This window comes from Salmo trutta, chromosome 27, assembly GCF_901001165.1.
Source record: "Salmo trutta chromosome 27, fSalTru1.1, whole genome shotgun sequence".
NCBI classification, from domain to species: Eukaryota; Metazoa; Chordata; class Actinopteri; order Salmoniformes; family Salmonidae; genus Salmo; species Salmo trutta.
In genome coordinates this window covers 7014287-7036490 of record NC_042983.1, presented here as the reverse complement: position 1 = coordinate 7036490, position 22204 = coordinate 7014287, and the positions used below count along the sequence as shown (strand labels likewise).

The 22204-nt window shown below is 42.6% G+C and overlaps 2 protein-coding genes across 3 annotated transcripts in view; both read right to left on the bottom strand.

Annotated features, from left to right (window-relative positions):
- LOC115164213 (G protein-coupled receptor kinase 5) overlaps positions 1 to 10109 on the bottom strand; it is a 69089-nt gene extending 58980 nt beyond the window's left edge. Inside the window, exon 1 of one of the 2 annotated variants that reach the window (XM_029716472.1) lies at positions 9447 to 10109. In XM_029716472.1, coding sequence (XP_029572332.1) covers positions 9447 to 9498 — 52 coding nt within the window. In that variant the 5' untranslated portion in view covers positions 9499 to 10109. The remainder of the gene's footprint in view (positions 1 to 9446) is intronic. The other variant, XM_029716473.1, reaches the window with a different exon arrangement.
- A 5246-nt stretch (positions 10110 to 15355) lies between these two features.
- lsm1 (LSM1, U6 small nuclear RNA associated) lies at positions 15356 to 17057 on the bottom strand. Its single transcript, XM_029716471.1, has 4 exons — positions 16858 to 17057; positions 16567 to 16635; positions 16277 to 16392; positions 15356 to 15943 (listed from the first exon to the last, which is right to left on the bottom strand). Exons 1-4 carry the CDS (start codon positions 16901 to 16903, stop codon positions 15773 to 15775), a joined length of 402 nt encoding a protein of 133 aa, XP_029572331.1. The 5' UTR covers positions 16904 to 17057; the 3' UTR covers positions 15356 to 15772.
- Between the last annotated feature and the right edge of the window lie 5147 nt (positions 17058 to 22204).

The window sequence follows — 22204 nt, the reverse complement described above, 5'->3', positions numbered from 1 at the left end:
TAGCAAAGGGTCTGAATAGTTATCTGTTCTTAATTTTGTATGAATTTGCAGTGGAGGACAAGGGAGGACAGTAGCAGGTGACCCAACTGTGGTCTGTGAATACTATGAATTCCCATTGTAGCCAATTCAATTGCAGTCATTCTGTTAGATTTTCTTAGTCATTGTGCTACCGATTTGGTAACAGAATGACAGGTTTAAATCACTTAATAAATCATAGAAATTTGGTTTATCAGTAAAAACTAACTGTAAAACTGTAATTGTAATTTCCTTTCCAAAATTGTTAAAACATTTTAGTAATACTTTTAGAATGTTCCCTTTGCTTCGAGGGCACTGCCAGTATACCCAACCACTCACCCACCACAAGTCAGTCTACAAGAGAGTATGGACATGGTTACACAGTAGTCAGCTATGACATGAAAGACTACACTGGATTTAGGGACAGAGTTGGTGGCTCACACCATTTCACCCTTCCCACTGTATAGCTTATCTCCTTTTATCCATCTGTCTCGTTCTTTCTTTCAAAATCATCTTGAAGAATGTCATTTTTTTTGTCTCATTACTACACTACAGACTGCTGAAGTAACACACACTGATTCAGCCAACTGCTATATTATCTTGTGCCTGGAAATATATGGTGACCTTTCCAATAACATTGCTGTGCATAGAGGCGTGTGTGGGGTCAAGTACAGGTCAGAGGTAGCTGCTGGCTTTAGAGAAAGACGGCTACCATTTTCTCGCCATGTTTCTCCTCAGTAGAAATTAGTGGAATTCTTACCTTTTATCGGTGTAACTACACTGTTGTTTGTTCTACAATGTTTGGTTTTGGTTTAGGTTCTGTTTGGCCCTAAAATCTGCTTGTTTGTTTTGATCAGACAATCAACATTCCTTTTCCTTCATTCAAGAACACTTTTCTATGGTCAAGAACATGTTTGCCGTTCATTTGAGATAGAACACTTGTTCCTTTATTCTAGAACACTTTGTCCCTACGCTCTAGTTTATAGAACACCCTTTTAATTTAGAGCAGCTGCTTAACATGACATAATTGCCTCAGGTTAGAGGTCATCCATTCAACATAGCTTGGTTTAACCTTCCTCACTTACAAGGGCAGGAGTATCATATCTGAAAACAGAGATGACGTGGATTGGCAATGCTGTCCTAAGACTGTTTTTTTTGTTTAGGCATGAACCTAAAATCTCAGGCTGGCACCTAGGCTTCAGTTCAGTTGCTACAAGTCTGCAATACCAGCAAAGCATCTGGATTCAACAACAAACTTTTCCCTTTACCCTCCTTCATTTAAAACGGCTGTTGGCGTTCATTTAAGCTAGGGTTCCACGGCCACTGCCAACGTGAGAGTTATGAATGGAGAAGCGCGTATACACACACACACACACACACACACTAAACTCAGGGTCTACTGAAGGATGTTAATCTGTCATCTCAAATGACATACACACAGGAATTCATACACCCCTTAGAGAGAGAGAGACACACACACACACACACACACCTCTGTAATGGAGATGCCTCCCTTCCACAGCTCAGCACAGAGAGGAAGTGGATTTCTGAAGAAATGCTTCCTAAAAATCAAGTAAACGTGACACCTAGTATTTTAACAGAAAGAAACACTGCTGTTCTCGCTGTTATACATTGAGAGTACAAACCATTAAGGACACCTGCTCTTTCCATGACAGACTGACCAGGTGAATCCAGGTGAAAGCTATGATCCCTTATTGATGTCACTTGTTACAACACTTCAATCAGTGTAGATGAACGGAGGAGACAGGTTAAAGAAGGATTATTAAGCCTTGAGACGGTTGAGAAATGGATTGTGTATGTTTGCAATACAGAGTAGGTGCCAGGCGCATCGGTTTGTGTCAAGAACTGCAACGGTGATGGGTTTCCCAAGCTCAACAGTTTCCCCATGTGTATCAAAAATGGTCCACCACCCAAAGGACATCCAGCCAACTAGACACAACTGTGGGAAACATTGTAGTCAAATATGGGCAAGCATCCCTATGGAACGCTTTCGACACCTAGTCGAGTCCATGCCCTGATAAATTCAGGCTGTTCGGAGGCCAAAAAGGGGGTGCAACTCGATATCAGAAAGGTGTTCCTATTGTTTTGTACACTCCGTGTATAACCCTTTCAGGGTAGTCTGATTGGTAAAACACCGACTGGGTTCACACACACTTCTGCTTTCCTAATGTTCAAACTACTATTAAAAACATTTTGTCGTCTCACTTTTTGGGAGGACTGACGGGGAAAGGTCTTTAATCTTTAAGCGCAAAAGCGCAGCGGAACAGTACAACAAGCGCAGTCATTGTGTTTTCATTTGAAGAGAGAGAACTTATGAATTGTACCTTTAATATTTCTTATGGATTGTACCTTTAACATTTCTATGTTCAACATGTCAGCATCTCTGAAATGCTGTGGTCTGTGACTGGTAATAGGAGCTGTTAGGTGATCCTCAGCAGAGGCGAAATGGCTGAATGGACATTTGGATTTCACTGCATCATCCCTCTCAACATCCTCCACAAAGACACAATTACTGGACACCAGAGAGAAAAGGATGGAGATTGGATGACCACAACACAGTCAATCTGTCATCAAAACTGCATGCAACCTTTCACTTCAGCTAACACTGTAGGCTACATTCATGATATACACCGAGTATTCAAAACACATCAGTGTAGATTCATTTTTTTAAATTTAACCTTTATTTAGATGAAGGGGAGGTGTCAGTTTAAAGAAGGATTTTTAAGCCTTGAGACAATTAAGACATGAATTGTGTATGTGTGCCATTCAGAGGGTGACTGGGCAAGACAAAAGATTGAAGTGACTTTGATCGAGGTATGGTAGTAAGTGCCAGGTGCACCGGTTTTAGTCAAGAACAGCAACGCTGCTGTTTTCCACTCTCAACAGTTTCCTGTGTGTATCAAGAATGGTCCACCACCCAAAGGACATCCAGCCAACATGACACAACTGTGGGAAGCATTGAAGTTAACATGGGCCAGCTTCCCTGTGGAACGCTTTCGACACCTTGTGGAGTCCATGCCCAGACGAATTGAGTCTGTTCTGAGGGCAAAAGGGGAGGGGGGTGCAACTCCATTTTAGGAAAGTGTTTATAATGTTTGGTATACTCCTTGTAATAATGTAACTGTTTTGTGTGTGTGTGTGTGTGTGTGTGTGTGTGTGTGTGTGTGTGTGTGTTTTTAGCCTTCTCCAGATTCTGAATAATACTCAGGTCTTACTCGCTACTGTGTTATTGCTTAGTGTTTGAGAGAGAGGAGGTGAGATAGACTTACTGGAATCTCAACTGTGACATCATCAAATGTCCTCTTCAGCAGGCCCGAATATGTTCAAATCCATCCTCTGACCCTTTTTACAAATCCTTCTTTGGAGTGATCACTTAGCTAACATAACTGAATTGGCTAAAGTTTACGCTTAGACCAAACCAGTCATGTCAGATTAGTGATGATTACTTACTTCAAAAGGAAGAAGGTAGAACAGAGAGATGCATTTACCAAGTACTGGAAGAGGGCCTCTCCTTCTCTCTGGTCAGCTTTGCAGAAGGAAGGGGATATTGATGGCTTTTTATTTCTCTGCTTGGCTAGGGTTCACTTTATTTCAGTGATTTCGGAAGTGTGAGGACACTGGCGTAAACACTGGAAGCGCAGTGTAAACTGGGCCTTCCTGTTGTCTCTGTTACTCTGGGAGAATTTGGACAGGGAATGCATGTCTCTCCGCTCAGCTCTGGCTGAGACATACTTGCATAAACAAACAGGAATAAACATGGTTCTCCCTTCCCCATTCTCGCCATGTCCTTGGTCTGTGACCTCTCAACCAGCGTGCGTACACACACAGATAGGAGCGTCCCTGTACACCGCAGACTCCAACAGGCATTCACACAACCCTTGACACTATGTGCTCTGTCAGATAACGCCGCTAGTAATTCTAACATCACCAGGCAGAATCTAAACAACGAAGCACTCAATGGATCCAATATACAACACGCTGAAATCAGCAAAGAATCGTGAAAGAAAGATCAACAGTTGATCAGTTGTTATTGCGCCATCTTTACCAATATCTTATACCACAGCTCTTCACAGGGCAAATCTATGTTGATCACGTCTGCCTGCGATGTATCAGACCAGGGTTTACACTGTGCCAAGTTGCAAACCCGTATGCTGGCTCGGGTATAGAGCAGCTGGGACGACAAGAATGTCACGGGTTGTCATACCATGGGTTTGAACAGCGGCGAACCGTGACTATAGGACCTAGGCATTCAGAGGGACCAAAAATCTTCCAATACTTTGTATCCCCCCCAAAAAATCATCAAGAACAGAAAACATAGCATCACTTAATGCGTCCGATATTATGTATTCTGTAGTTGGACCATTTTAGTTCTAGTGAAGGCGGAGCAATGCTTTTTGATGACATTATCAATCAAACAGGCCTGGCTGTGCTTCAGGCTGCCACACACACAGAGACAGAACCGGCCTGGACACAACACGTGACACACAGCATAAAATAATGTGACCAGCAAAACAAAAAACCCACTGTTTACAGTAGCCTAACACCACCATCACCAATAGTGACAACCAGAGGCAACCCGTCATTCAGAGCAGAGCCCCACCTATTTTGAGCCCCACATTTTTAGCAAAATAAAGTACATTTTTAAAAAATGGGGGGGGGCTTGCCTGTTTTACATGTTATTGTGGCATTAATATGTGTCACATCAGTTTGCAAACAATGTAAAAAATAATATATATCATTGAGTTAATAAAGCAGCATACAAACATGGTCTCTTTTTTGTTTTCTTGAGTAAGGCAGCTCCAAAATGCAGGTGTTTCAGCCTAGCTCAGAGCTTTATGTGGTGGTGGGGCAGCCAGCGGAAAATACGGAGTGTTGCACGAGTGGTTGGCTCAGTGTTTTGTCACTCATGGGGACTTCACGTCATTGCCAAGTGTAAGAGCAGACCTTGAAAATTCTAGCCATTCGGGTGTTACATTAGATGTGCCCATCCAAGAAGGCTCAAGGTCATTGGCCACAGATAAAATGACGTCAAATCACGTTATATGTACAGCAGCTTTGATTGGACTGATCATGTCAATCATACTTTCACAATCTTAGCTAGCAGTCATCATCATGAATCAAGTCGACAATCTACTGGCAAATCCTTTTTAATCCTTGTCAAATTAAGATAAATAATGCAGAGAAATTAGAGATAAAATGTATCGGTGCTCATCGGCCATTGGACAAATATTACACAGCAAGTTGGAAATCGCAAATTCAACGAGTGGTTTGGAAGGAAATCAGTAAGTGGCTGTGTGGTCCCAAATCTGGGATTAAGGGGCTCTTTTCCAAGTTTGAAATGATAAACATTCAACATTGGCCACGATGTCAATGAAGCATGATTTGTGCCACGCTCAAAACAACTGTTAACTCGGAACTGTGAAGTCTTGAACTCACTGAAGTCAAGTTAACTGGGAAGTTGGGAATAAACGAGCTCTGACTGGGAAAATACATTTTGAACGGTCATCCAACTCGGAATTGTAAATCCAGTTATTTTGAAAGCACCATAAATCCAGAGAATGCCAGACTTTGATTTTGACTTTTGCCCACAAAAGGACCGCCGCGCCACCTTCCTGTTCAAGTGAGCACAGCACAACAAGGTGAGTCCAAAAATGTAACGTTATTGTATGCTGCTGCATAAATGATGTAATAATGCCAGGGAGATATGTATACTGTAGCTAAGAAAGTAATACTAGGTGTTTGTTGTGTAGTAAGATGTTAGTAGCCCATGTGCCTCACCCTAATAATTTGGTATATTTACCCCTCTTCATTTCACATACTTTTCTACTGTAGCCTATAACCTGTTTTAGAGAATTGTAATCATTGAATATTGTAAGAGCTTTCATTTTCTGCTTATATGCCCCCTTTATTTATCCTACGGTTCTGACTTGGTGTACAAGGAAGAACACTGTAAGAACGGCCCATGTTCTGAATTCTGTCACTGTACATTTCAAAAATGCTAAACAAATAGTTATACTGACTAACGTCCGTCCTAGCTCGCTCATAAATGTCTTAATCGAAATTACCGATTGCCACTTATCCGATTGTCGCCCCCTTATGCCATATTTTGTACATCTCAACTGTCATTAGAAACCACATTTGTTTAATCAAGTCAGCCATATCGGCTATATTTTTTTCAAAGGCAGTAAATGAGGCTGAATGAACTGTTTCGCTGCCAGACAAGGCTCCACTGATAGCCAGGTGTAGCAGTGGTAAGATGTTGGGATTGCTGTTGGGACAGCTTTATGTAGGCCCTAACAGTTTGTGGGCACCGTTTGTCACCATTATAGTGCAATTAATGTATTGTTTAGTGTTGTGGCTTTGCTGGCATGCATCCCACTTGTTTTTTTCTTGCCCCACCAAGATTTACATGCTATAATTGCTACTGGTGACAACAACAGTGTCACATCGAAGGTGACAGGTTATGTTGCTGAAAGGACAGTGACCGTAATACCTGTGCACTCCATGGCGCTGAAGGAGAGAGTTTTGGTAAAACACATAGACACGGCTGATAGACAGGTAACAGCAGTCACACAGAGCATGAAATAATTATAAAGAATAAGCAGCACATTCACTCCAGTAGGCCCCATGAAATCATAACAATACAAAAGCACAACCATTTAATTTAAAAAATGAAATGAACAAACCAGCTTTTACTTCCCATTGAAAACATATTTCCGTCACACTAACCAGTGATCTAAAGTTTAAATGCAACAATGTTTCACAGTCATTATTTTCAAAGGGATACCTAACAGCAAGTGAGCTGCATAATAAAAAATAAAAAAAAACAGTTCCACTCACTAGATGATAATTTGTAAAGAAAGGTTGAAAGTTAATCTTGAAAAGGGTGTAGCTAACAAATTAGCAACAACATCCACCTTGAAGTTGATAACAGCTGCTGCTGCAGCCATCGCCATTGTCTAGGTACTACAACACAAGCTAGCATTTTCATTATCACACTACTACAACACAAGCTAGCTAACATTACTAGCGTTAGCGTGGGAAAACTACTGCTTACGCCACTGATTAGTTTCTCTTGTGCTCTGTCGTTACTTGTCTCTCCAACCCTGTTCCTGGAGAGCTACCGTCCTGTTGGTTTTCACTCCAACTCTAATCTAGCGCATTTTATTCTAATAATTTGAATCAGGTAAATTACAACTGGGGTTGGAGTGAAAACCTACAGGAAGGTAGCTCTCCGGGAACAGGGTTGGCCTAGACACGTCACCTTTATTTTTTTTTATCCCCCCCATTGTAAGTAAAAATGTGATTGGGTCATACCACTGTCACTCCAAATTCTGCTCCAATACAGTTGAATGGCAGAGGCCTTCTGTCCAGCTTCTGAAAGCCTAGCCAATGGCTGGCTGAGCTAGCTAGATTTTTCTACCTAGAGACCACCAAAGAAAATCCTGATGATATATTTTTCTCTTCAATATTAACCCTTCTCTTTCCAACACAAACTGAAGAGATTAAATCAGAAGATCATTACAATTATTGTAAAGATGAAATATACATTTAATTTTAAAAATATAAATATATATGTACAGTACCCACTAAGCGCAAACCAGATTGTATGGCATATCGCTGCAGAATGCTGTGGTAGCCATGCTGGTTACGTATGCCTTGAATTCTAAATGAGTCACTGACAGTGTCACCAGCAAACCACCCCAACACCATCACACCACCTCCTCTATGTTTCACGATGGGAACCACAGATGTGGAGATTATCCGTTCACCTACTCTGGTAACTCCACTGAATTTATCCTCTGCGGCAGAGGTATCTCTGGATCTTCCTTTCCTGTGGCGGTCCTCATGAGAGCCAGTTTCAACATAGCGCTTGATGGTTTTTGCGACTGCACTTGAAGAAACTTTCAAAGTTCTTGAAATGTTCCGCATTGACTGACCTTCATGTCTTAAAGTAATGATGGACTATCGTTTCTCTTTGCTTATTTGAGCTGTTCTTGCCATAATATGGCCTTGGTCTTTCACCAAATAGGGCTATCTTATCTATACCACCCCTACCGTCGCATAACACAACTGATTGGCTCAAATGCATTAAGGAAAGAATTTCCACAAATTAACTTTTAACAAGGCACACCTGTTTATTGAAATGCATTCCTGGTGACTACCTTATGAAGCTGGTTGAGAGACTGCCAAGTGTGCAAAGCTGTCATCAAGGCAAAGGGTGGCTACCTTTGGAGAATATATATATTTTTTTTAATCCTTAGGCCTCACGGTTCCCCACTGGGTTTTAATCTTCTTGGATCACCTGAGGACTGGTTGCCAAATACTTGACTTGTGCTATAGAGATTATGATTGATGCTCTGATTTTCTTTGGAATCATCTGTGATCTGGTGTTTCTTTACATTGTAATAAGATGGTTTCAAACAGCATTTCAAAACAACAAAGGACCCTTGTACAGAAGTGGTACACTGACTGCAAACATCAGTCTCTGTCTGTGACCCAATGCAGCCCAAAGAACCCATAGACACATTACACCATGCACAACAGTGTGGGTGTGCTTCTCTGAGTAAGAGCAACACAGCCTTGTCAGATTCTGTAATATTTATTCAGATAGACGGAAGCTTGCAGCATTAACACGAGATAAGAGCCAAAACGTTCTCATTAGTAACCTAAGGTAGTGTGATTAATTTCAGCAGTTCGATCAGTGGTTGAGTCTAAAGTGAAGGTATAGGCGTATGTGTTTGATCAAAGAATGTCAACAACAAGCAGCCCGACTCTGAAACTGTCCACCTGCTGAACACAGATGCAAACAGTCGGTAAATATGAAATTGGCAGAGCCTAAGTGTCCAATCGCAGGGTTGTTTGGGGTCGCGAATTGGAACAGGCTGCATTTCGCTGCACGGAGACCACCATGGCCACTTAGATTCAGATCAAGTCATTTCTTCATAAATGTGCCAACTGAAGCAAATTATCATCTGATCAGAGTTTGACCCCAGTTCTAGCAATGCTGAATTATTACAGTTTCATCGCTGCTCAATAGTCTAATCATAAATCACATAGTCAACAATTTGATTTAGATGTTTTGTTACATTTGGAAGACCTTTGCCCACACCGTAACGTGAGAGCTGTCAAACTGATATTAGGCCTGAACATAGGCTATGGAAATCAATGGCGATAAGGAGACTTAATATACGGTTTAAAAGCCTAGAATGAACCAATAAAACATGTTGTTTGATATTGATGATGATGATGTATGTTATAGGCTCGATTGAAGAGCATAGCATCTGTATAAATATCATGTTCTCAGCCAAAGTAGATTACATCACTGTAGCATTCGCCACATGGAATTCGAAACCACTTCTATGCGTAAAAATTGTCCAGTAATTGTGTTAGGCTGCTTGAAGACCTACCTTCTCTTGCTTTTAGCAGTACCGTATTGGCCACAATATTCTCCAGTTCCATCTAAAATCCTTTGATATTTGCTGAATAGATAAAAAATAAATCGACAGCAACACCTCGCTCTTCACGGATGAATTGCTTTTCGTTTTATTCCAAATCCGAATAAAATGTATACATTTCAAACTCGTTCACGGTCTACACACTGGCTAAAGGAGAAAGCCTTGTAAAATTAACTAGGCATGGTTCATATCTTCGGCTCCGAATGCAGCGTTGGGAGGGCATTTCCATTCCAATTCCGAAGACCGTTGTGTTTCGTGCGTAATTTGGCGCGGAATCCCATCAAAGGATAGATCACGGTTGAGCCATCAATACAGCCCGACACCACGGCAGACCTACATCATTTAGAAAGGCATTCCTAACAGCGGCTGAAGCACAGCACAGTAGCACTGGGGGGAGTTGGTGAAGTGTACTAGAACATCAAGGTGCTCCCCCTCTCGGTGCAAAGGCTTAATACAAAAAAAATGGGCTTGTTTTTTTCTTTTGGTTGGGCCATCAATATCCCCCACGTTTGGCGAAGCTTCAAGCAGTTTACCGCGTGTGTCTGGTCAATATTTCGGTTACATTTGGATATCTTGCAGGGGGCTAAGCGCACAGCCTATATAAATTGAGTGATTTGTAGTAGGGGTTCGCTAATTTTCAACCACCAAATTGGTTCCAATATTCCATTCCACCGCCCGTTGCACACACATCCATTCGGATTTGGCCCATGACGTATGTACGTTAAGAGTATTGGTTTCCACTAACTTCTATATCCACAAAGTCAAATTTGCAACAAAAATGTGCTTTTTTGTCTTCATTTAAGGTTAGGGTTAGGCATAAGGCTTGCAGTGTGGTTAATGTTGATTTAAAATCTTATTTTAAGAAGATAAATTGTATAAATGCGCAGGGCTTATTACTTTGTGGTTATATACACGTATTATCCTTTATATTGACCAGATACTCAAGTGGCCGCTCAAACATTGGAAATAATTTTCTTCAAAAATGGAAGTCAGTCGGGAGGAGTCAAGATCAGGTGGGGCCATTCTAGCCAATGAGAGGGCAGATATCGGGTGAACAACAGGCACAACTCCGATATAAAGTTTTTTTTCTTCTCAAAGTTGCCCGGAAGTCACATGTTCTACGTATATCAGGGCACTCATAACAACATAAGCATAACGAAACGTCTATTCGATCAATCAGCCACACGAATCAAATAAGCAATTCAATTTTTTGTTCACCAAATTCCAACTCTCTCATTGACCTCCATATAAATACTCCTCACTTGATTAGTGAAGGGGAAAAAACGTCACCTGCTGGAGAAGACAGATTTTGGGCCCAGTTTTCCCTCTCTTCGCCTCTTCCTCTTTGGTATAGACGCTAGTGACGTCCATAGAGTATGCGTGTCTGGCTGTCATATGCTGTTTTTCATCTGACATGGTTTGGATAACCTAACCTAGTTCTATTTAATTGACATAATTATGAAAAACTGATTAAATACAAAATCGTATAATCTCAAGATCTCATAGACCTACCAGTAGACTATATTTATACCATTGGTGATGCTCTGCCTGTCTACAATATATTTATATACACTGAACAAAAATATAAATGCAACAATTTCAAAGATGCTACTGAGTTACAGATAATATAAGGAAATCAGTCAATTCAAATACATTATGTAGGCCCTAATCTATGGATTTCACATGACTGGAAATCAGTGGTGTAAAATACTTTAAGTACTAAAGTACTACTTAAGTAGTTTTTTGGGGTATCTGTACATTACGATTTATATATTTGCCAACTTTTACTTCACAAAATTCCTAAAGAAAATAATTTATTTTTTACTCCATACATTTTCCCCGACACCCAAAAGTACTCTACATTTTGACATAAAAATGGTCCAATTCACACACTTATCAAGAGAACATCCCTGGTAATCCCTACTGCCTCTGATCTGACGGACTCACTAAACACAAATGCTATGTTTCTAAATTTTGTGTTAGTGTTGCAGTGTGCCCCTGAAATAATTTATACTTTGACTTTTGATACTTAAGTACATTTTAGAAATTCCATTTACTTTTGATACTTAAGTATATTTAAAACCAAATACTTTTAGACTTTTACTCAAGTAGTATTTTATTTGGTGACTCACTTTTACTTGAGTCATTTTCTATTAAAGGTATCTATACTGTTACTCAAGTATGACGATTGAGTACTTTTTCCACCACTGCTGGGAATACAGATATGCATAGATCAGAAAACCAGTCAGTATCTGGTGTGACCACCATTTGCCTCATGCAGCGCAACATAGAGTTGATCAGGCTGTTGATTGTGGCCTGTGGAATGTTATCCCACTTTTCAATGGTTGTACGAAGTTGCTGGATATTGGCGGGAACTGGAACACGCTGTTGTACACGTCAATCCAGAGCATCCCAAACATGCTCAATGAGTGACATTGAAGTGCTTTGAAAGGCTGGTCATGGCTCACATCAACACCATCATGCCGGAAACCCTAGATCCACTCCAATTTGCATACCACCCCAACAGATCCACGGATGTTGCAATCTCAATTACACTCCACACTGCCCTTTCCCACCTGGACAAAATGAACACCTGTGTGAGAATGCTGTTCATTGACTACAGCTCAGCGTTAAACACCATAGTGCCCTCAAAGCTCATCACTAAGCTAAGGACCCTGGGACTAAACACCTTCTGCAACTGGATCCTGGACTTTCTGACAGGCCGCCCCCAGGTGGTAATGGTAGGCTGGTAAGGGTAGGTGCGTGCTTAGTCCCCTCCTGTACTCCCTGTTCACCCACGAGTGCAAGGCCAAGCACAACTCCAACACCATCATTAAGTCTGCTGGCAACACAACAGTGGTAGGTCTGATCGCCGACAACGATGAGACAGCCTATAGGGAGGAGGTCAAAGACGTGCCAGGACAAAAACTCTCCTTCAAACTGAGCACGACAAAGGAGCTAATCGTGGACTATGGGAAAAGGAGGGCCGAACAGGCCCCCATTTACATCGATGGGGCTGAAGTGGAGCGGGTCGAAAGTTTCAAGTTCCTTGGTGTTCACATCACCAACAAACTAACATGGCCCAAACACACCAAGACAGTAGTGAAGAGGGCACGACAACACCTTTTCCCCTTCAGGAGTCTGAAAAGATTTGGCATGGATCCTCAAAAAGTTCTACAGCTGCACCATTGAAAGCATCCTGACCGGTTGCATCACCGCCTGGTATGTAAGGCGCTACAGAGGGTAGTGCGTACGGCCCAGTACATCACTGGGGCCAAGCTTCCTGACATCCAGGACATATATACTAGGCAGTGTCAGAGGAAGTCCTAAAAAAATTCTCAAAGACTCCAATCACCCAAAGGCTCCTTAACAGCTTCTACCTCCAAGCCATAAGACTGCTGAACAATTAATCGAATGGTCACCTGGACTATTTACATTGACCCCCCCCCCCCTTTGTTTTTACACTGCTGCTACTCGCTGTTTATTATCTATGCATGGTCACTTTACAAATTACCTCGACTCACCTGTATCCATGCACATTGACTCGGTACCGTTACCCCCTGTATATAGCCTCGTTTTTGTTAAGTACATTTCTTGTGGTACTTTATTTTATTTAGTAAATATTTTCTTAACTCTATTTCTTGAACTGCATTGTTGGTTAAGGGCTTGTAAGTAAGCATTTCACGGTAAAGTCTACAACTCTTGTATTCGGCGCATGTGACAAATAAAATGTGATTTCTGGTGAGTATGCAGACGATGGAAGAACTGGAACGTTTTCAGCTTCCAGGAATTGTGTACAGATCCTTGAGACATAGGTCCGTGCATTATCATGCTGAAACTTGAGGTGATGGCGGCGCATGAAAGGCACTACAATAGGCCTCAGGATCTCGTCATGGTATGGCTGTGCATTCAAATTACCGTTGATAAAATGCAATTGTGTTCATTGTCCGTAGCTTATGCCAGCCCATACCATAACCCCACCATGGGGCAGTCTGTTCACAACGTCACATCACAAATCGCTCTCCCCCACGACACCATACACGCTGTCTGCCATCTGCCCAGTACAGTCAAAACCGGATTCATCCATGAAGAGCACACTTTTCCAGCGTGCCAGTGGCCATCCAAGGTGAGCATTTGCCCACTGAAGTCCGTTACAAAGCCAAACTGCAGTCAGGTCAAGACCCTTGTGAGGACGATGAGCTTCCCTGAGACGGTTCCTGACAGTTTGTGCATAAATTCTTGGGTTGTACAAACCTACAGTTTCATCAGCTGACCCGGTAGCTGGTCTCAGACGATCCTGCAGATGAAGAATCTGGATGTGGAGGTCCTGGGCTGGCATGGTTACACGTGGTCTGCGGTTGTGAGGCCGGTGTGGACGTACTGCCAAATTCTCAAAAACAATGTTGCTGGGGGCTTATGGTAGTGAAATGGACATTCAATTCTCTGGCAACAGCTCTGGTGTAAATTCCTGTAGTCAATATGCCAATTGCACACTCCCTCAAAACTCGAGACATCTGTGGCATTATGTTGTGACAAAACTGCACATTCTAGAATGGCCTTTTATTGTTCACAGAACAAGGTGCACCTGTGTAATGAGCATGCTGTTTAATCAGCTTCTTAATGACACACCTGTCAGGTGGATGGATTACCTTGGCAAAGGAGAAATGCTCACAAACAGGGATATAAACAAATGTTCAGAGAAATATGCTTTTTGTGAATTTGGAACATTTCTTTGATCTTTTATTTCAGCTCATGAAACATGGGACCAACACTTTGCCATCTTGGCAAAGGAGAAATGCTCACAAACAGGGATGTAAACAAATTTGTGAACAATTCAGAGAAATACACTTTACATGCGTTTATATTTTTGTTTAGTTATTAGTTCTTTTGGGAATTTGGCACCATCACCTGGGACACTAGGGGGGGTGTTTGTATTACCTTCACTCCCTTCCTTTTTCCCCTTCCATTCACAACAGGAGAAACTATTGAGCAGTATTGTATAAAAAACTAAAACATCTGTAGGCCTAATAACCCAGAAAGAAAACAAAGGATCCAAATATGATTCAATCAATGTGCCACATGCTTGAAAGTAACTCAACCACTGGGCGTGTTCGACCAGATCAGTTTTCTGCAGTCGGTGGCCATCGTTGATCACCAACTTTCAATGTGTGTTGCATTAGGCCATGGCCACATTACAATTTTGTGTAGGAAAATTCCAGATGGACGCAATTCTTTTTCAAATGGGAGTCTTCTGTTACCGGATGAATGACAGAGTTCCTGACCAAAAATTCACAACTTGTCCATCTTTTTAAGTATGCAACTAGTCTGAACACATCCGAATAAAGTGGAGATGAGTTGTATTTTTGACGGACAAAAATGGACAATGATGTATGTCATATGATTGCATCCGTGTTCATGTCTCAGTTTTCCCATACCCTTTAGACACCAACTGCACCCTATAGCCACGTGCACCTGCATTGTCAACCAATTAGGGTGTTTTTGTTTGACCCACACTAACATCCCACACAATGTCAATTGAACCTTGATTGTGGGAACCTTAAACAGTCTACTTTCATATCAACTCCAAGTACAAAAGCTACCCTTAATGTATGTACACTGTTTTACCACAGACTCACCTGAGGAGGTTTACCGTGGCACAACTTGAGCTAATTGAAACGCAACTGGTGAGGAAGTGTCGTAGCTCAGTTGCAACCTGTGCCACAGTAAACATCGTCCAGGGAATCTGTGTTAAAACGGTTGCCTGGAGGAATGAACCCAAACTGTAGTGCTTGATGAAGTAGAACAGTGTTCTATCGTCATACACAAGAGTCCTGTTACAATTTCTACAAAGTGGACCTCCGTATTAAAATAAACGCTTTAATGGAAAACAAATCTTACCATTACAGTTTAAGTCTGTTTACACAAACATAAAGAATCCATCGTTATGTACTATTGACAAGTTATACGTTTTGTGATATGAAAATTATATTTAATTGATTTATCGCATCAAATGTAGTCTTGCAGACAATCTAGTTTGTGTGGTCTACCCTCAATTCCTGCATTATGCCAGTCATCAAATATAACAAAAATGCATCACTTAAATCATTGCTTGCTTTCGAACCAATGAGCCATTATCAAAATGAAATCCGTACAGTATTTAGTGTGACGCTGCTTCATCTATAAACCACACATTCTTCTCCCCATCGCCAAAATAATCCCCTATTCAACATAGAACTGGGAAGTCTAGTATAACGGAGGAAAATAGAACAGAAGTGCCTTCAGTATTCATCAAGATTATCTGCCTTGGGGATGGATAGGCCTCTGTCCTTCAGTGCAGTCACCTTGGCTTTCTCTGTCTCCTGCTTGGCTTGCTGTTGCAATCGCTGCTCCTCTAGGATCTCCTCTATAGAAACCTGCTGCAAGACTGTGTCACACGGCTTATCCATGTCCTAAAGAGGGAAACACCATATCAAACGTACTGTAAACCTACATGTCACACGTCCTGCTGGAGAACAATCGCAGTGGCACACACATGTAAACCCCAGCAACTGATTATCATCAACTGTGTGATCAGTGTGTAAACCACGCAACTAAGGTGACAACTCAAGTTTCAGGCAAAATGAATCTTGTGAGCATATTGGAAAACTGCTATAGACTCAATTAACTGGTCTAATCAACAGGCTACTTTAACACAAACACATTTCTATGTGTAGGCATACTCTACGAGGAAGGCTAAATAATCACTTTTAAAGAACAAGAGGGTGACCTGGATGAATACTTACTATTTCACCAAGCAAAACAACGTTCTCTCCTCTCACAATGAAGATTCCTCTGGGGATGTCCCCAAACTTCTTGCCCACATGAATGCGCTCGACTGTTTGATGGAAAACTAGGTTGGCTGAAAGAGAGGTTAAGAGATAGTGCAGTTGATATAATGTTCCCTTTGATTGCCTGAATGTAGCTACTTGTGAATACATCACATTATTTCATGGCTTACGTAGTAACGTAGTATGCCAAGTGAGCTAGTGTGTTTGAACTACTATAGGATTGTTAGGTGGTTTATTTGCCATACCAAACTGGTCGATGCTTCTAAGAAACCCAATTAGCGTTCTTCCATCGCGAAGAAGTACAAGATGCTTTTCTGCAAGAGAAAAATTACTGTTTATAGTAGAGCCACAGCACGCGGATACAAAGTATCCAATCGTTGTCCCCAACACTGAGTTTGATGAATAAATAGTTACAAGTAGGGGTTTACAATATAACTGTATCTGATAATCATCACTGTTTTCCGAACGTTGGAAACAGTGCGGACTTGCTCACACTATTGCCTTCACTCAGCCTAACATTCGCTATACCTACTTACTGTCTATGTCATCGATGAGACTCGCGGTCCCTGGCATGTAGTTCATTGTGATCGTGTGTAGCTATCTCTGCGGTTAAATTGTAGTTAATCGCTGTGTATAAAATATATTAAGCCATGAATCGTTCAAAATAAGATCAGAGTCTTAATAAGCATATCTTCAGCAACACTAAAATAGCACTTCCGGGTCACGGAATTTCCGATATTTTCAAAACAAAAGTCCCCAATTTAGCAGTAGAAAAGTTCCAACAACCTGTATTCTCTCTACAGGAAGCACACTTGCTGTAATGCACACTCGGGGAAAGACTTCCTGTAAAATATTAAACCCTTTAAGCACCAATGGCAAGGAAGATTGGATTGTTTCCCTTCTATTTATTCTGATCTAATATAGATACTTTTTGTCATGTAGTGTATCTGGACATCTGCTTGTCTAACATATAACTCCAAAATCATGGGCATTAATACGGAGTTGGTCCCCCCTTTACTGCTATAATAGTCTCCACTCTTCTAGGAAGGCTTTCCACTAGATGTTGGAACATTGCTGCGGGCACTTACTTCCATTCAGCCACAAGAGCATTAGTGAGATCGGACACTGATGTTGGGCGATTAGGCCTGGCTCGCAGTCAGCGTTCCAATTCATCCCAAAGGAGTTTGATGGGGTTGAGGTCAGGGCTCTGTGCAGGCCAGTTAAATTCATCCACACCAAATCTCGACAAACCATTTCTGTACGGACCTTGCTTTGTGCACGGGGGCATTGTCATGCTGAAACAGGAAAGGGACTTCCCCAAACTGTTGCCATAAAGTTGGAAGCACAGAATCGTCTAGAATGTCATTCTATGTTGTAGCGTTAAGACTTCCCTTCACAGGAACTAAGGGGCCTAACCAGAACTATGCAAAACAACCCCAGACCATTATTCCTCCTCAACCAAACTTTATAGTTGGCATTATGCATTGGGGCAGGTAGCATTCTCCTGGCATCTGCCAAACCCAGATTCATCCGTCGGGCTGCCAGATGGTAAAGTGTGATTCGTCACTCCAGAGAACGAGTTTCCACTGCTCCTGAGTCCAATGACGGCGAGCTTTACACCACTCCAGCCGACGCTTGGCATTGTGCATGGTGATCTTGTGCTTATTTGCAGCTGCTCAGCTATTGAAACCAATTTCATGACGCTCCCGACGAACAGTTCTTGTGCTGATGTTGTTTCCTGAGGCAGTTTGGAACTAAGGATTTAGATTTAGGACATTGCATGTTTCTAATAATGTAATACTTTTAAATGAGCAGGCATTTAATTTAAGACAAAAAAAGATTAGACCCTTCAAACAACTACCACAAATTGTATAGATTTATAATGTAAACAATTGTTGCTATTCCCTGTGTCTACGACGCCCGCCACTTGGTGAAACGCAGACCCAGTGGAGAGCGTAGTGAAACTGAAAAGACATCATTTGTCTGTCCTTTTGAAGCAGAGTCTTTACCTGGTAAAGTAATGATAGGATGTGTCAATTATCCAGTGAGAGCTTTTGTGCCAAACCCACTACAGTGTTTCTGATGCTAAGCTCATGATGCAGTAGTGTGTAGGAGGGAGATTCCAAGATGTAAGAAGTGTGCAGGAGGACATGGGACAAAGCAATGTGTGGTGTCGGTGGAAAAAAACTGTGTCACTGTCACTAGGTTCATCCCTGAACCTTAGAGGCTGCTGCCCTATGTACATAGACCTGGAACACTGGTCATGTTAATACTTTTTTACATACGGTGTTACTCATTTAATATGTATATACTGTATTCTAGTCAAGTACATTCTATTCAACTATTGCTGTACATGTACTATACATGTATTCTTCAGATGTACTATATATTCTGTCCACATACTATCCCTAATGTCTATACATTCCATCACACACATACAGTACAGTCAAACATTGTAGAATAATAGCGAAGACATCAAAACTATGAAATAACACAGATGGAATCATGTAGTAACCAAAAACAAGTGGTAAAAAAAGTGTTAATATATTTTACATTTTAGATTCTTCAAAGTAGCCACCCTTTGCCTTGATGACAGCTTTGCACACTCTTGGCACTCTCAACCAGCTTCACCTGTAATGCTTTTCCAACTGTCTTGAAGGAGTTCCCAGAAATGCTGAGCACTTGTTGGCTGCTTTTCCCTCACTTGTACCTACCAGGTACAACCCCAAATCCGTAAACACGGGCACCCTCATAGATGTCATCCTAACTAACTCACCCTCCAAATACACCTCTGCTGTTTTCAATCAAGATCTCAGCAATCACTGCCTCATTGCCTGCGTCCGTAATGGGTCTGCGACCAAACAACCACCCTTCATTACATTTACATCATTTATCAGACGCTCTTATCCAGAGCGACTTACAAATGGGTGCATTCACCTTATGATATCCAGTGGAACAACCACTTTACAATAGTACATCTATATATATTTTTTTTTGGGGGGGGGGGGGGGTTAGAAGGATTACTTTATCCTATCCCAGGTATTCCTTAAAGAGGTAGGGTTTCAGGTGTCTCCGGAAGGTGGTGATGGACTCCGTGGTCCTGGCGTCGTGAGCGAGCTTGTTCCACCATTGGGGTGCCAGAGCAGTGAACAGTTTTGACTGGGCTGAGCAGGAACTGTGCTTCCGCAGAGGTAGGGGGGCCAGCAGGCCAGAGGTGGATGAACGCAGTGCCCTTCTTTGGGTGTAGGGACTGATCAGAGCCTGAAGGTATGGAGGTGCCGTTCCCCTCACAGCTCCGTAGGCAAGCGCCATGGTCTTGCAGCAGATGCGAGCTTGAACTGGAAGCCAGTGGAGTGTGCGGAGGAGCGGGGTGACGTGAGAGAACTTGGGAAGGTTGAACACCAGACGGGCTGCGGCGTTCTGGATGAGTTGTAGGGGTTTAATGGCACAGGCAGGGAGCCCCGCCAACAGCAAGTTGCAGTAATGCAGACGGGAGATGACAAGTGCCTGGATTAGGACCTGCGCCGCTTCCTGTGTAAGGCAGGGTTGTACTCTGCGAATGTTGTAGAGCATGAACCTACAGGATCGGGTCACCGCCTTGATGTTAGCGGAGAACGACAGGGTGTTGTCCAGGGTCACGCCAAGGCTCTTAGCACTCTGGGAGGAGGACACAATGGAGTTGTCAACCGTGATGGCGAGATCATGGAACGGGCAGTCCTTCCCCGGGAGGAAGAGCAGCTCCGTCTTGCCGAGGTTCAGCTTGAGGTGGTGATCCGTCATCCACACTGATATGTCTGCCACACATGCAGAGATGCGATTCGCCACCTGGTTATCAGAAGGGGGAAAGGTGAAGATTAATTGTGTGTCATCTGCGTAGCAATGATAGGAGAGACCATGTGAGGATATGACAGAGCCAAGTGACTTATCAATGTCAAACACTCCCTAAAACACTTCTGCGAGCAGGCCTTTCTAAATCGACCTGGCCGGGGTATCCTGGAATGACATTGACCTCATCCCGTCAGTAGATGATGCCTGGCTATTCTTTAAAAGTGCCTTCCTCACCATCTTACATAGCATTGCCCACTCAAAATGTAGAACTAGGAATAGATATAGTCCTTGGTTCACTCCAGACCTGTCTGCCCTTGACCAGCACAAAAACATCCTGTGGTGTTCTGCATTAGCATCGAATAGCCCCGTGATATGCAACTTTTCAGGGAAGTTAGGAACAAATATACACAAGCAGTTAGAAAAGCTAAGGCTAGCTTTTTCAAACAGAAATTTGCATCCTGTAGTACTAACTCAAAAAAGTTATGGGACACTGTAAAGTCCATGGAGAATAAGAGCCCCTCCTCCCAGCTGCCCACTGCTCTGAGGCTAGGAAACACTGTTACCACCGATAAATCCACTATAATTGAGAATGTCAATAAGCATTTCTCTACGGCTGGCCATGCTTTCCACCTGGCTACCCCTACCCCGGTCAACTGCCCGGCACCCTCCACAACAACCCGCCAATGCCCCCACCATTTCTCCTTCACCCAAATCCAGATAGCTGATGTTCTGAAAGAGCTGCAAAATCTGGATCCATACAAATCAGCTGGGCTAGACAATCTGGACCCTCTCTTTCTAAAATTATCAGCCGAAATTGTTGCAACCCTTATTACTAGCCTGTTCAACCTCTCTTTCATATCGTCTGAGATTCCCAAAGATTGGAAAGCTGCCGCGGTCATCCCCCTCTTCAAAGGGGGTGACACTCTAGACCCAAACTGTTACAGACCTATATCTATCCTACCCTGTCTTTCTAAGGTCTTCGAAAGCCAAGTTAACAAACAGATTACTGACCATTTCGAATCTCACCGTACCTTCTCTGCTATGCAATCTGATTTCAGAGCTGGTCATGGGTGCACCTCAGCCACGCTCAAGGTACTAAACGACATCATAACCGCCATCGATAAGAGACATTACTGTGCAGCTGTATTCATCGACCTGGCCAAGGCTTTCGACTCTGTCAATCACCGCATTCTTATTGACTCAGCAGCCTTGGTTTCTCAAATGATTGCCTCGCCTGGTTTACCAACTACTTCTCTGATAGAGTTCAGTGTGTCAAATCGGAGGGCATGTTGTCCGGTCCTCTGGCAGTCTCTATGGGTGTGCCACAGGGTTCAATTCTCGGGCCGACTCTCTTCTCTGTATACATCAATGATGTTGCTCTTGCTGCTGGTGATTCTCTGATCCACCTCTACGCAGACGACACCATTCTGTATACTTCTGGCCCCTCTTTGGACACTGTGTTAACTAACCTCCAGATGAGCTTCAATGCCATACAACTCTCTTTCCGTGGCCTCCAACTGCTCTTAAACACAAGTAAAAGTAAATGCATGCTATTCAATCGATCACTGCCCGCACCTGCTCGCCCGTCCAGCATCACTACTCTGGACGGCTTTGACTTAGAATACGTGGACAACTACAAATACCTGGGTGTCTGGTTAGACTGTAAACTCTCCTTCCAGACTCACATTAAGCATCTCCAATCCAAAATTAAATCTAGAATCGGCTTCCTATATCTCAACAAAGCATCCTTCACTCATGCTGCCAAACATACCCTCGTAAAAGTGACCATCCTACCGATCCTCGACTTCGGTGATGTCATCTATAAAATAGCCTCCAACACTCTACTCAACAAACTGGATGCAGTCTATCACAGTGCCATCCATTTTGTCACCAAAGCCCCATACACTACCCACCATTGCAACCTGTACGCTCTCGTTGGTTGGCCCTCACTTCATACTCGTCGCCAAACCCACTGGCTACAGGTTATCTACAAGTCTCTGCTAGGTAAAGTCCCACCTTATCTCAGCTCACTGGTCACCATAGCAGCACCCACTC

Bases quoted from the DNA above. Each gene is read 5' to 3' on its own strand.
- lsm1 (XM_029716471.1), bottom strand. From the start codon at position 16,903: ATGAACTACATGCCAGGGACCGCGAGTCTCATCGATGACATAGACA. The intron at 16,636-16,857 runs GTAAGTAGGTAT...TTTCTCTTGCAG, and splicing joins TCTCATCGATGACATAGACA to AAAAGCATCTTGTACTTCTT. The intron at 16,393-16,566 runs GTATGGCAAATA...CCTCTCTTTCAG, and splicing joins TAGAAGCATCGACCAGTTTG to CCAACCTAGTTTTCCATCAA.